At 40.9% G+C, this 12,240-nt stretch overlaps 2 protein-coding genes across 3 annotated transcripts in view; one reads left to right on the forward strand and one right to left on the reverse strand.

Annotated features, from left to right (window-relative positions):
- Positions 1-12,240, forward strand: part of agbl4 (AGBL carboxypeptidase 4) — a 366,309-nt gene that overhangs the window by 230,206 nt on the left and 123,863 nt on the right. The gene's annotated exons all lie outside the window — the stretch shown is intronic.
- Positions 7,011-8,035, reverse strand: LOC124060169. The gene is made up of 2 exons (XM_046390786.1): positions 7,362-8,035; positions 7,011-7,271 (listed from the first exon to the last, which is right to left on the reverse strand). The coding sequence occupies exon 1, from the start codon at positions 7,990-7,992 to the stop codon at positions 7,384-7,386; it is 609 nt and encodes a 202-aa protein (XP_046246742.1). The 5' UTR covers positions 7,993-8,035; the 3' UTR covers positions 7,011-7,271; positions 7,362-7,383.

Below are 12,240 nucleotides of genomic sequence, written 5' to 3' on the forward strand. Positions count from 1 at the left end.
TTCCACAAGTTGATGATAATATGCATGGAGTAAAGAGTGAGATTCATGTTCATATTATCTCATTAATCTCACCTCTTGGTCATCAGAAAGACTGTCAACGAGCATTTGGACTGAAAATACTAAATGAGAATGTAAATAAAGGGTTATTTGGTGGAAATTAAAGTATGAACATTTTCTGTTCCAGCATGACTGTGCCCCAGTGCACAAAGCAAAGTCCATAAAGTCATGGTTGGACGAACGTGACTGGCCCACACAGATCTCTGACCTCAACCCCATCCAACACCTTTGGGATGAACTGGAACAGAGACCACGAGCCAGTTCTTTTCATCCAATATCAGTGTCTGACCTCACAAATGTTCAATTGCATGAATGGGCAAAAAATTCTACAAAAACACCTTCCTAGAAGAGTGAAAGCTGTTACAGCTGCAAAGCTGTCTTTGTGTTTAGAATATAATGTCATTAAAGTCTCTGGTGGAGTATAGTCAGGTTTTCCAGTACTTTTGTCCATATAGTTTGTTTCACTCAAAACTACGAAACAAATGTAAACCTTGTGTTTTGGCCCGAGGAAAAGTCAGGGGATCATCAACATTAAAATGATTCATTGTCTAGAAATCATGAAGTTTCTTGCAATTTTTTTAAATAATTGAGATATTTCAGACACACCAAAGAACTCAAAAACATATATATATTTTTTTTTATAATTCAGTTTCTGAAAATATTTCAGATGGAATTCTGTTCAATGCTTGCCTTCTCTGAGTGGAAACATTTTCTAAACATGACCTGGAGGAATATGTACAAGAGGCAGTAATCTCTGGGCATGTGTGCTAGAAGCGCACTCGTAGGCTCATAGTAGAGAAGGAGATAGAGACAGAGATTGAGAGTCTATAGACTCAAGGCACAGGGACCCAGTAATGCATTCTGTTCAGCCGGCTGTAAAATGAATGAATATATAAATAGAAATGTTTTTGATGCATTCAGTGGGCAGGTCGGAGTTTGAATTTGTTATGATTTTTTGATGTGAGGATTCAAATATTGAAATGCACGTAAACATGATCCCATACACACATTCAGTGGCTGCTCTTTAGTTAATTGGCACTAAAGACACTCGTCTCCTTGAGGGTTCGTAATGTCACGTTTCCAGGTTACCCTCTGGGCTGGTAAAATCCTGGAGGCTGGTGTTAAAATGACTTGTTCTTGTACCCATTCAATAGCATCACCATACATTCACATTTCATATGCACATGTTTTATGTGTGCATTCGTGTGTTTTTTTTCTTTTTGTTTGTATGGAGCGGTTGCTCAGTCTGGCACCTTCCCAGCTCCCCTGGCCAGACCAGCAGCTGGCAGACAGAGATTGCCTTCTCATCAAGCCACTTTATCACCAGGCCCACGGAGTTCAAGGGGACTGTTAAAAGCCAAGCTGAGGAGCCTCCTCACTCCTTTAATGCCAGCGCACTCTTACGCCACTGGTGTCAAGTGGGCAAATTCGGCCAGTCAGCCCTTGAAATGAGTGGTTGTGTGAGCAAAGTACCAGAGATAGTTTGACAAAGGCTTAAATAAAGAAAGAGAGCTAATGTGTTTGGCAGTAAAGCACGCAGCTCTACATTTTTCAGTGTGTTTGGGATTCCTCAACTGGGCAAGGTGCCCCCTTCTAGTCAAAAAACACAGTGTTTGGAATTTTGCTGCTGACAGACACAAACAGAACAAACTTACACTTTCTTGCCAAGAGCAGCCTTCAATCCTCCACTAAATTATTAACCAACAGAAAATACTGCCTGTCGCCTTAGTGGATGGTGTTTTTGAGATGCTCCAGCTGTATAGTTTTGATTTATAAGACTTTTTTCTAAACTACTATATTGAACAAACACCTATGGGGGGGAAGGTAATACCTTGCTTGAGAACACTCTGATAACACAGATAGCACAGAGACTCTACAAGTGGTTTCACAATGTGGTCTTGATAACGTTACACTGAGCTTTAATCATGCACTTCTTCGCACCTTAACACAGCAAATAAACTAACTCTGTTAGTCTAAAACTGTTCTCACTCTGGTCGTAGTTGTGGCCATGCTTGATCTCCTTTCTCTGTCTCACCCTCCCTAACACACTCCCTCCCTCCTTTGTCCTACTTATCCAGCAACTGCAAAATCACTTATCTTCACCTTGCTTCCTCTGTCTCCTGCTAATACACATTAGCAGCCAGCAGCCATATGTAATAGGGCTGTGCGTGCCCCTGCTGATATAATGACTTCTCTGACACTTCTCCCATTAAATTTGGTCAGGCAGCACTGCACAGGAACCCTCGGCACACTCTAAAATATTGTTATATAAGTATCATAAACAAGCAGGCCGGTGTCAGTGAGTTTGGGAATAGCTGGTAGACTATTTTTGGTTTTCTTTTGGTTTGTTGTACCTTTTCTTTTTCCTTATCTTTATTTCTTATGACGTTTTCTGCTCTCCTCCCTGACTTTGCTGCCTTGGGCTATAAACCTTTTTACCACCATATTAAGGGATGCATAGCAACATTATGAATCCCATCAGATTACAATGTGACTAAGTGGACATGTCTACTATATCTAATGGGCCTGTTTGTAATCTTCCGTATCTCTACAGTACCACATACAGTAACCAGATAGCACTGGCTGCTCCTTCCTATGTGTGTGGTGAAACCCAGACCAAGTCCTAGATAACGTGATCATCAGCGGCATCCTTAACAGTTGCTGTGACAAACGGAGCTCTGATCCTGCCCGATAAGCGACATATTCATTTGTTTAATTAAAACAGCTTGTCTCATCATGGCGAGGGGTCATTTTAGAGAATGTTAGAATTAAAGCAGGTAATTAAGTAAAGCTCCAGATAAGAAACCCCACAGAGGTGGCTGCTTCTGCCAGTAGGGAAGGCAAACTTAATCTATCCCCTCTGCAATCCCACAAGGTCGTTCACTTTATTAAAGTCTGATGCCACTACCACTGCCCACCAGCATGATGAAATATTTTATATACTTGTTGGGAAGGAGAGAAAGAGGGAGGAGCAAGGGAGGGAAACAGAGGGCGACTAGAGACGCCAACAGAGCAGGATAAAGTCTATAATACCTCTACTACACAAAATTTAAGGCAATTAAAGATTGCTTGTTATCTTGTCTATGTGAACAGGAGAAGAACTTGTACAGCAACGAGCACCTTGACAAAGATATTTGTTTGGCCAATGGAGTGTGGCGTTAATTATCACAAGCTGATTAAAGGCACCGAGCGGGAATGGATGTCGTTTGTCTTCCCAGCCTTAGACACTACAGCAGCCAGCCGGGGTCATTATTTTAAGGGCTTTTCTGGACTATTTTTAGAACAGGGGCTGGTTTCTCAAATGTTTCTCACCACGCTCTGTTTTACAATGAGTCAGGCTTACAGCGAAATATCATAAGATAAGCAATGAAAATGTTGTGCCACAGTGAGGAGGTTGAAAATGTGAGTGCTAGAAGAGTGCTTCTGTTTGCTCCACCAGCCCATGCTACAACAGGAAAAAAAAGCACATTATTTTTTTTTCCTCCAATGTTTCCCAGTGGCCACTTGCAATATTGCAGTGAAAAATTCCCCTATGGCCCAAAAAGCATTTTTACCATTTACCACAAATATAGAAGAGACATCCATGAAACTGCTGACAGGTCATCTCAAACTACCAAAAAATGTCAATTCTGACAATTCTTTCTGTTATGGATTTTTGATCCATGGAGCTTTTATATTTGTAAAAATTTCCTAAAGTCGAGTTTAACGATTTTGAATGTGATTTTTAGTGTGTTGTCCAGGTGGGATCTTGTGGGCGGGACCTGAAGGAGAAACACTATTGTGTATGTTCAGCGGGCCACATAACCAGGAAGTAAACCAGAACGTAGAAAACTTTTAGTTGTGTCAGCAATTCCCATTAGACTGCATATTCATCATTTTTGATTCCTTTTCTTTTTTTTTTGTCTTTTATGTAAATCTGTGGTATTTAATAGCTGCATAGTCCACTGTGTGTGCTCTGTGTTTGTCAGGTCTACAAGCCTGCTGTGCATCCCTCTCTTGTTCTCTCTTTCTGCTACACTCGCTCTGTTTATTCGTCTCTCTCTCTCTCTCCTGCACACACACACACACACTCACACACTCACACTTACACACACACCACTCTGCACAAGCCCTCTCAAGGCCAGGAAAACATATATGCCTATTTTCCTATTTGATTGCGTGTCAGCGTGGGGAGGAAGGGGGGACAGGTGTGATGCATAAAATGACCCTGCGACTCCATCACACACGCGACAGCTTTATGGTGAGGAGGTGTTTCAATCACGCTACTGCCCTGGAAGGCATCAATCAATACACACATGCACACACACATGCACACACGGTACAAACACACCAGTACATGTTAACACATTCACATCATGATGACAGAAAAAGGGCAGCAGAGCAGGTCTAGTGTAAGTGCAAACTTTGCCGCTGGCACAAAATACTAAACTTTAACTGAGAAGTAGGATTTCATTTCAAGTTTTTACTTGATTAATTATTTGAGGGGTTCCCGGGGCTGCAAATATACATGAAACTATGTAGGAAATTGCATTTCCCGAAGAGAAACACTTTATTGTAAGAAAAATATAAGAAAATATAAGAAAATATAATTTAAAAATAGACTTTTTGCAGATTTCATAAGCTCCCTTTTACTCTCACCCTCTCTTACAATCACCTCTTATCCAAAATGTGAAGGATGCAATGTGTAAGTTTTCAAAATGAAGGTAACAATTATAAAATAATTAGTATATCATTAGTCTGCCTTTAACCCTGTCATTAGTGGCCTAATTTCTTCCTTTGTCCCTTAAAGGCTTTTCACTGAACCCATTTTTAAGTTGACAGCATAATACTGAATATAGTTAACAATGGACTGGGCTGTTGGATAGGTCTTTCACCCCAGCTCTTGTGCAGGAGGAGGTCAGCTACAGACCATGATTGTATGGGTTATTTGTATCTCTTAATCCTGTCACGTGTGTTGAGAGTGGCTTGCAAGTTACATGTACCTTAATGCATTTTTGATTATATTAGAAGATTATAATGCACTAACCAGAAACACAAATGTTTTGTGTGTGTGTGTGATGTGGCATCATCCCCACACACACATATAAAAGTTAACCCAGACAAATAAAAACAGATCAGCACGATTAATAAAATGCAGATAAATGAAAGTTTTTTTTTTCTTTTTAACCTTCTCTCACAGGCTGATACAGCTCCAGGAAATCTTTCCTGCTACATGCCATCACACTGTACAATAACAGCTAAAATTCTGGTCATAACATACAGTTAATAGACATTTTATATGTTTTTACACATGCAGTTCACTGCACCTTATATTTTATTTTATTTTCAACATTCAGAATGCCATCTTTGTCCATACAAATTCTTTAATGTCTTTTAAACTTATGGATGAAGCCTTTGAGTCTTCCATTTTATGTGCAGGATGGCAGCGGACGGTCAAGCTCTTGCTGTAGCATCCAGTCGACAGAAGTCAGCCCGGACTGATGGTTTAGTGACTTTTTACTGCATCTTTGCAGGTCATAAACCTGGATACAGAATACACAACAAAAGAAACGTGTTACGCTAACTCAGTCAACAGTAGCAACTGACAATAATAACAATATTAATAATACCACCTGCAGCTGTTGGTGTGCTGCTTTATGGGATGAGGATCAATAAAACCAACGCGGCCAGAAAACCTGCAGTGATGGCCATGACCTTGAGCATGTCAATCCACCACTTTCCGGAGTTTGCAGCTTTCTTTGCAAGGCGAGCAGACAGGTCTTTGATGTGAGCTTGTAAACATCGGACAACCTCTGCTTCCACAACTGGATCCTCCAATAACATTAGAGTCTCCAGCACTCGCCTACTGCCGAACTTCTTCTGCAGCTCCTTCATCACAGCCTTGCACACTTTCTTGGTGCTCTTGATGTCCGGGCAGAAGCCTTCAGTGACGGTGAGTCCCTCCATCGTCTGGTTTACCAGTCTCTTGATGTGGGCGACCCACTCCTCCTGGTTGTGGTTTGTGACAGCGTTACACTTGTTTAACACTCTCACTGTCAGCACAGTGACAAACACCTGGAGCTGGTTCTCATTTTCTGCTCTGGCTGTAGGTTCACAACCAGAGGCAGGTGTTTGAGGCTGGTCCATAGTCACCCCAGAGTTGTTCTCCTTCTCTTGGACCGTCTCTGCTGCTTTGTCATCAGACATGACACTTTCATGTAGTTCTTCCATTTTATACACTACTATACGCTCTCCTCTAAACATTCAGTAGTCTCTGCAATGAGATTAAATCCTGAATGTGTGGAACTGTCTGCTGCTGGTGAGTTTTATAACTTCAAGATTCCAGAATCCCTGAGTGATGTCACAAAGACAATCACAAAGCGGGAATGTCTGTGATGTGTTCTACAATCTCTCCCCATCTCTCAGCCCCCCACCCCCAACCCCCCATATATATAAATAATATATGTATATATATATATATATATATATATATATATATATATATATATATATATAATATATATATATATATGTATATATGTAGGGTAGGTTACTGTGCTCATAGTACCCACTGTAGCATTATGGCATTAAAAATCACTTACCAGTTTAAGATAGCGAGAACTCACATCTGTTTTTTGTGAGCCTCATGCGAGAGCAAAAGTGAGAGGATCACCAAAGTCAGCAGGATTCATCATCTGGGCACCGTGAATGTATAATCAAAATTTCATGGAAATCCATGTTATTATTAGAGATATTTCCATACAGACCAATGTGGTACATACATATAAAACACATATAAAAGTTAACCCAGACAAATAAAAACAGATCAGCACGATTAATAAAATGCAGATAAATGAAAGTTTTTTTTTTTCTTTTTAACCTTCTCTCACAGGCTGATACAGCTCCAGGAAATCTTTCCTGCTACATGCCATCACACTGTACAATAACAGCTAAAATTCTGGTCATAACATACAGTTAATAGACATTTTATATGTTTTTACACATGCAGTTCACTGCACCTTATATTTTATTTTATTTTCAACATTCAGAATGCCATCTTTGTCCATACAAATTCTTTAATGTCTTTTAAACTTATGGATGAAGCCTTTGAGTCTTCCATTTTATGTGCAGGATGGCGGCGGACGGTCAAGCTCTTGCTGTAGCATCCAGTCGACAGAAGTCAGCCCGGACTGATGGTTTAGTGACTTTTTACTGCATCTTTGCAGGTCATAAACCTGGATACAGAATACACAACAAAAGAAACGTGTTACGCTAACTCAGTCAACAGTAGCAACTGACAATAATAACAATATTAATAATACCACCTGCAGCTGTTGGTGTGCTGCTTTATGGGATGAGGATCAATAAAACCAACGCGGCCAGAAAACCTGCAGTGATGGCCATGACCTTGAGCATGTCAATCCACCACTTTCCGGAGTTTGCAGCTTTCTTTGCAAGGCGAGCAGACAGGTCTTTGATGTGAGCTTGTAAACATCGGACAACCTCTGCTTCCACAACTGGATCCTCCAATAACATTAGAGTCTCCAGCACTCGCCTACTGCCGAACTTCTTCTGCAGCTCCTTCATCACAGCCTTGCACACTTTCTTGGTGCTCTTGATGTCCGGGCAGAAGCCTTCAGTGACGGTGAGTCCCTCCATCGTCTGGTTTACCAGTCTCTTGATGTGGGCGACCCACTCCTCCTGGTTGTGGTTTGTGACAGCGTTACACTTGTTTAACACTCTCACTGTCAGCACAGTGACAAACACCTGGAGCTGGTTCTCATTTTCTGCTCCGGCTGTAGGTTCACAACCAGAGGCAGGTGTTTGAGGCTGGTCCATAGTCACCCCAGAGTTGTTTTCCTTCTCTTGGACCGTCTCTGCTGCTTTGTCATCAGACATGACACTTTCATGTAGTTCTTCCATTTTATACACTACTATACGCTCTCCTCTAAACATTCAGTAGTCTCTGCAATGAGATTAAATCCTGAATGTGTGGAACTGTCTGCTGCTGGTGAGTTTTATAACTTCAAGATTCCAGAATCCCTGAGTGATGTCACAAAGACAATCACAAAGCGGGAATGTCTGTGATGTGTTCTACAATCTCTCCCCATCTCTCAGCCCCCCACCCCCAACCCCCCATATATATAAATAATATATATATATATATATATGTAGGGTAGGGTTTTTAACAAAAATCAACATTACTGTGCTCATAGTACCCACTGTAGCATTATGGCATTAAAAATCACTTACCAGTTTAAGATAGCGAGAACTCACATCTGTTTTTTGTGAGCCTCATGCTAGAGCAAAAGTGAGAGGATCACCAAAGTCAGCAGGATTCATCATCTGGGCACCGTGAATGTATAATCAAAATTTCATGGAAATCCATGTTATTATTAGAGATATTTCCATACAGACCAATGTGCTGGACTTTACTCTCTCTAAAGCCATGCCACTAGCGTTACTAAAAATGTTCAATACCTTGTTGAGAAAAAAAAAAAACAACAGCAACAATGATCAAAGCATTGGGCAACAAAAGAACAATTTCATTTGACCAAATCTGTCCAAAAACACAGGTTATGCGGGTTAGGGCAGGAAGTTGACCCACAGTGGAAAAGATGGATGGGACTGTTTGTCTTTGAAAGTTGTTTATTGCAGTGCAAACATTCACATACCCAGTTTTTTGTGTTATAAATTGACGTGTGTGCAGCATTTTGACCAGCAGTGTGGTCCAGTGAGTAAGGAGATCTGCTGGGAAACTTACACCTTATTTTTCAGGTGTTCACTTTGTCGTATTGTCCTTGAGCAAGACCATGAATCCCTCTCATAGCGCAAATGAAAATGTTTCTTTTATCCTTTTTCTCAAAGTAAAAAGAAGGAATTATTAGGTCCATCATGATCATTTGAAATCTTGTTTAAATATATCACCTCTGCTGAATTCACCCCAGCCCTGGAAGTTATAATACTGTGGTCCTCTTGTATTGTAAAACCATGCAGGCTGCCTAGTAGGGGAAAAAAGTCACTTACAAAACTTCCCTTTGCCATTGCCATGAAACACAAAATGCAGGGAAAAGCCTTTTATGTGTGTTGTGAAAGGAGGCGTCGGCGTCATACATGCATGCAAGTGTGTGTTTTTTGTGTGTTGTGAGGGGTTAAATGAAAGTCAGTGTGCACACATGGGGCATCATAAGCAGACAATGAAAAATGAGAGTGGAGAAGCTGTACAGCTACTTTCCCTGTGGGAACAGCTACAAGCAGGCGTACGTACCTTTGGTGATAATCGCTTTTTGTGTGTGTGTGTGTGTGTGTGTGTGTGTGTGTGTGTGTGTGAGTGAGTGTGAAAGCAAAATGAAAACTGGGGAACAAACGTAAGAAACGCAAGTTTTAACATTGTGCGTGTATGTATGGGGAGGATATATTCATATTAACCCTTTCACTTCTCAGAGACACCCATTTGATTGAAGCACGAACCAATTTCTTGTGAAACTCATCTTCAAAGAGTATCACTTCAGCCTCTGCCCCTGTGCATTTTTTTAATAATCCACCAGCTTCAATAAGTTCTGTTCTGAAATGAGCCTTGAACTACTGTTGCGATTAAACACCAGTTGGTGCAGAATATTTCTGTGCATATTTCAGAGCAGCACTGGGCGGGTAAAAAGGTTTTGATTGCGTGTTTTTGTACTCAGGATAACAGCCCTCACACCAACTAGAAGTAGTCAGGCCCTAATCACATGTGTGTGTTTGTGTGTTTACCCAAATGAACATACATGATTTACGACAAAGTCTGGAGAAGCAGTTTCTCATGGCTGTGGTTCCTACGTTTTTCTTTATGTGAGTTAGCCCCATCTTTTTAGAATGAGTATGTAATAAGGATTAGCCTTTACCTTGCTAAGAATGTGACATTCAGTGTAAAATTTAATTATATTAAAAGTCAAAATTATAATTATATTGCAGTACACTTAACAATTTTACTTCTTATAAAATATTTAGTGATCTATCTGATGCTTAATCCTTTATTTTCCATCAGTTTTCTGCTGTTTGGCCATACCATAATGTGCTATAGATTTTAGGATCTTTGAAAAAGGAGACAGTGCTGGGTTTTGCAGTTTATGTTTTGAAGGATTTTTGCTCTTTTGCCCTTGAAAGGAAATGAAAGGTAGGCAGTCAACAACTGTTTCCCCTCCTGTCTTCTCTCTTAATCTCTTCTGTTACTTTGAAAACAGTGAGTGCAGAAAACTGCTTAGCTCTTTGTTGTGTTCTGAAAGTAGCATCTCAATAGCCAACACACAGCTGTAGTCCTGTGGATCTTTTCTGCCACTGTGCTGCCATGCACAGTTCTCAAAGCCCACCACTGTGTGTTTATATTCATATGTTGGGAGAAAACAGAGTTAACTTAGCATGAGTCATTACACCACTGCGCTGATACGAAGTGTTCCCACACTTGGCCCAAAGGTGTTAGAAGTCACTAGGTGAGTACATAATCCATTCACATGTAAAGAAACATTTTTTTTATCTGTTTCTGTGGAGCTGCAGTAGGTTTAGGCATTCTTTTAATTTGATAGAAAGTTTTGTTTGTGTGTTTATTTGTTACAATCATTGACCAGTTTCACATTTCAAGTCTCACCAAAGGTTCTCAGAGTGGCGAAAACGTGCAGACCACGGAGTAACATACTCCTCAGTGCATCTGGATGTGTGTTTTGGATCAGCTGCTGTCATTAGATATCACTCAAATGAATTAGGATTTATCAAGTATTTGCAAAGATCATGAATTCTTAACCATCAACCTTTGCTATTAGGGTGGTCGACCTTTAAAATTGTTCCATGCTGCCAGAGAAGAGCAGAGTCTTTAGAAGCATTAGAAGGGAGGTCAGTTCCAGGTGCTTCACCAGTATTTGAACACAAATAGAGCGCTTCATAGCACTCGTCTGTTTTATTGGAAGCTCCCTCTACTTTTAGCTGTACCTGTTACGGTGGTACAGCTTTAATCTTTATGACTCTTTTGAAGGGCAACTCCACATGGAATCTGTATCAAAGAAGAACATTACTGCTCTCACCTTTATGGGTTGTCGGGTTCAAGTACGTCGCACTTCTGACCGCACCAGTGCTGTGCTGTAACTTTGCGTGAGTGGGCAGAGCTCTCAGCACAAACGGGATTATCAGGCTTGGTGTATAGTTACTAGCTTTATGTATAATTTACATACCTGAAATGTATATAATTATCCACCTGTGTGGTATCTGAGAGTAACTGCAGAGTTGTTCTGCAGTCCACACATCAGTATTAGTATTGCCACTGGTCCACGCGTTACTCGTACATGGCAATCTTATTCCCCCCATCCAGCAGCAGTGAGGAATAACATATAACTGTCTAGTTGGTCTGTTCTTATCTCATGTCAGTCCAAACAGCGCTCTCATGACAAGTGGTATTTGACTCAGTCAGAAACTGACACGCATGGAGAGAGAGACGGAGACGATGTAGGCAGGGAGAGAAATAAGAGAGCCGTGAGAGACAGAAAGTGAGACAGGCCATTCCACAGCACCGGGATGCGAAACACTGCCAATCTTTTTGTCTGATAGAATAATCAACATGCACTCGACAGGAGAGTGAAAATTGCCATTCACACACAAAAACATGGCAAGGATAGTCAATTATCTGCGGGGTTTGTTTTTCTCTCTGTGCCGGACATTTGCATACTGCTCCAATGAGAAGGTGCTTTTGATGCAGCTAGACGATTGTGGTCAGTGTGATATTATGTGAATGTGTCTTATTAGCTCGCCGTGTGTGTGCAGACATGGAAAAGGTCATGATGTTTCTTTGTTCCCATAGCTCTTTTTCCTCAATTAAAGCTAATCACCAGAGCCCAACATTGATCCAGCCTCGCAGCTTTTCTCATGCCTGGATTCTGGTGATGATGATGACGATGATGGTGTGAGTGTGTGTGTGAGAGAGAGAGAGAGAGCAAGTGCAGCAGTGGAGGCAGAGACAGAGCGAATCATGTTCGTACATGTGCTCGTGTGACCATGTGTGTAAATGTAAATGCCATTCTGTGATCTCCAGCACATCGAATGATTTACCTCTCTGGTGTAATAGAGCAATTTCTCTCTCTTTTTTCTCTTTCTCTATTCCCCATCTCTCATTTTCCTCCTCTTTCAATCTGCAGTAAAATATTCTCCCGTTTAGCTCTGTGACAAGTCATCTGTCAGTCA

The sequence above is a fragment of the Scatophagus argus genome, chromosome 6 (assembly GCF_020382885.2).
Source record: "Scatophagus argus isolate fScaArg1 chromosome 6, fScaArg1.pri, whole genome shotgun sequence".
In the NCBI taxonomy this organism is placed as follows: Eukaryota; Metazoa; Chordata; class Actinopteri; family Scatophagidae; genus Scatophagus; species Scatophagus argus.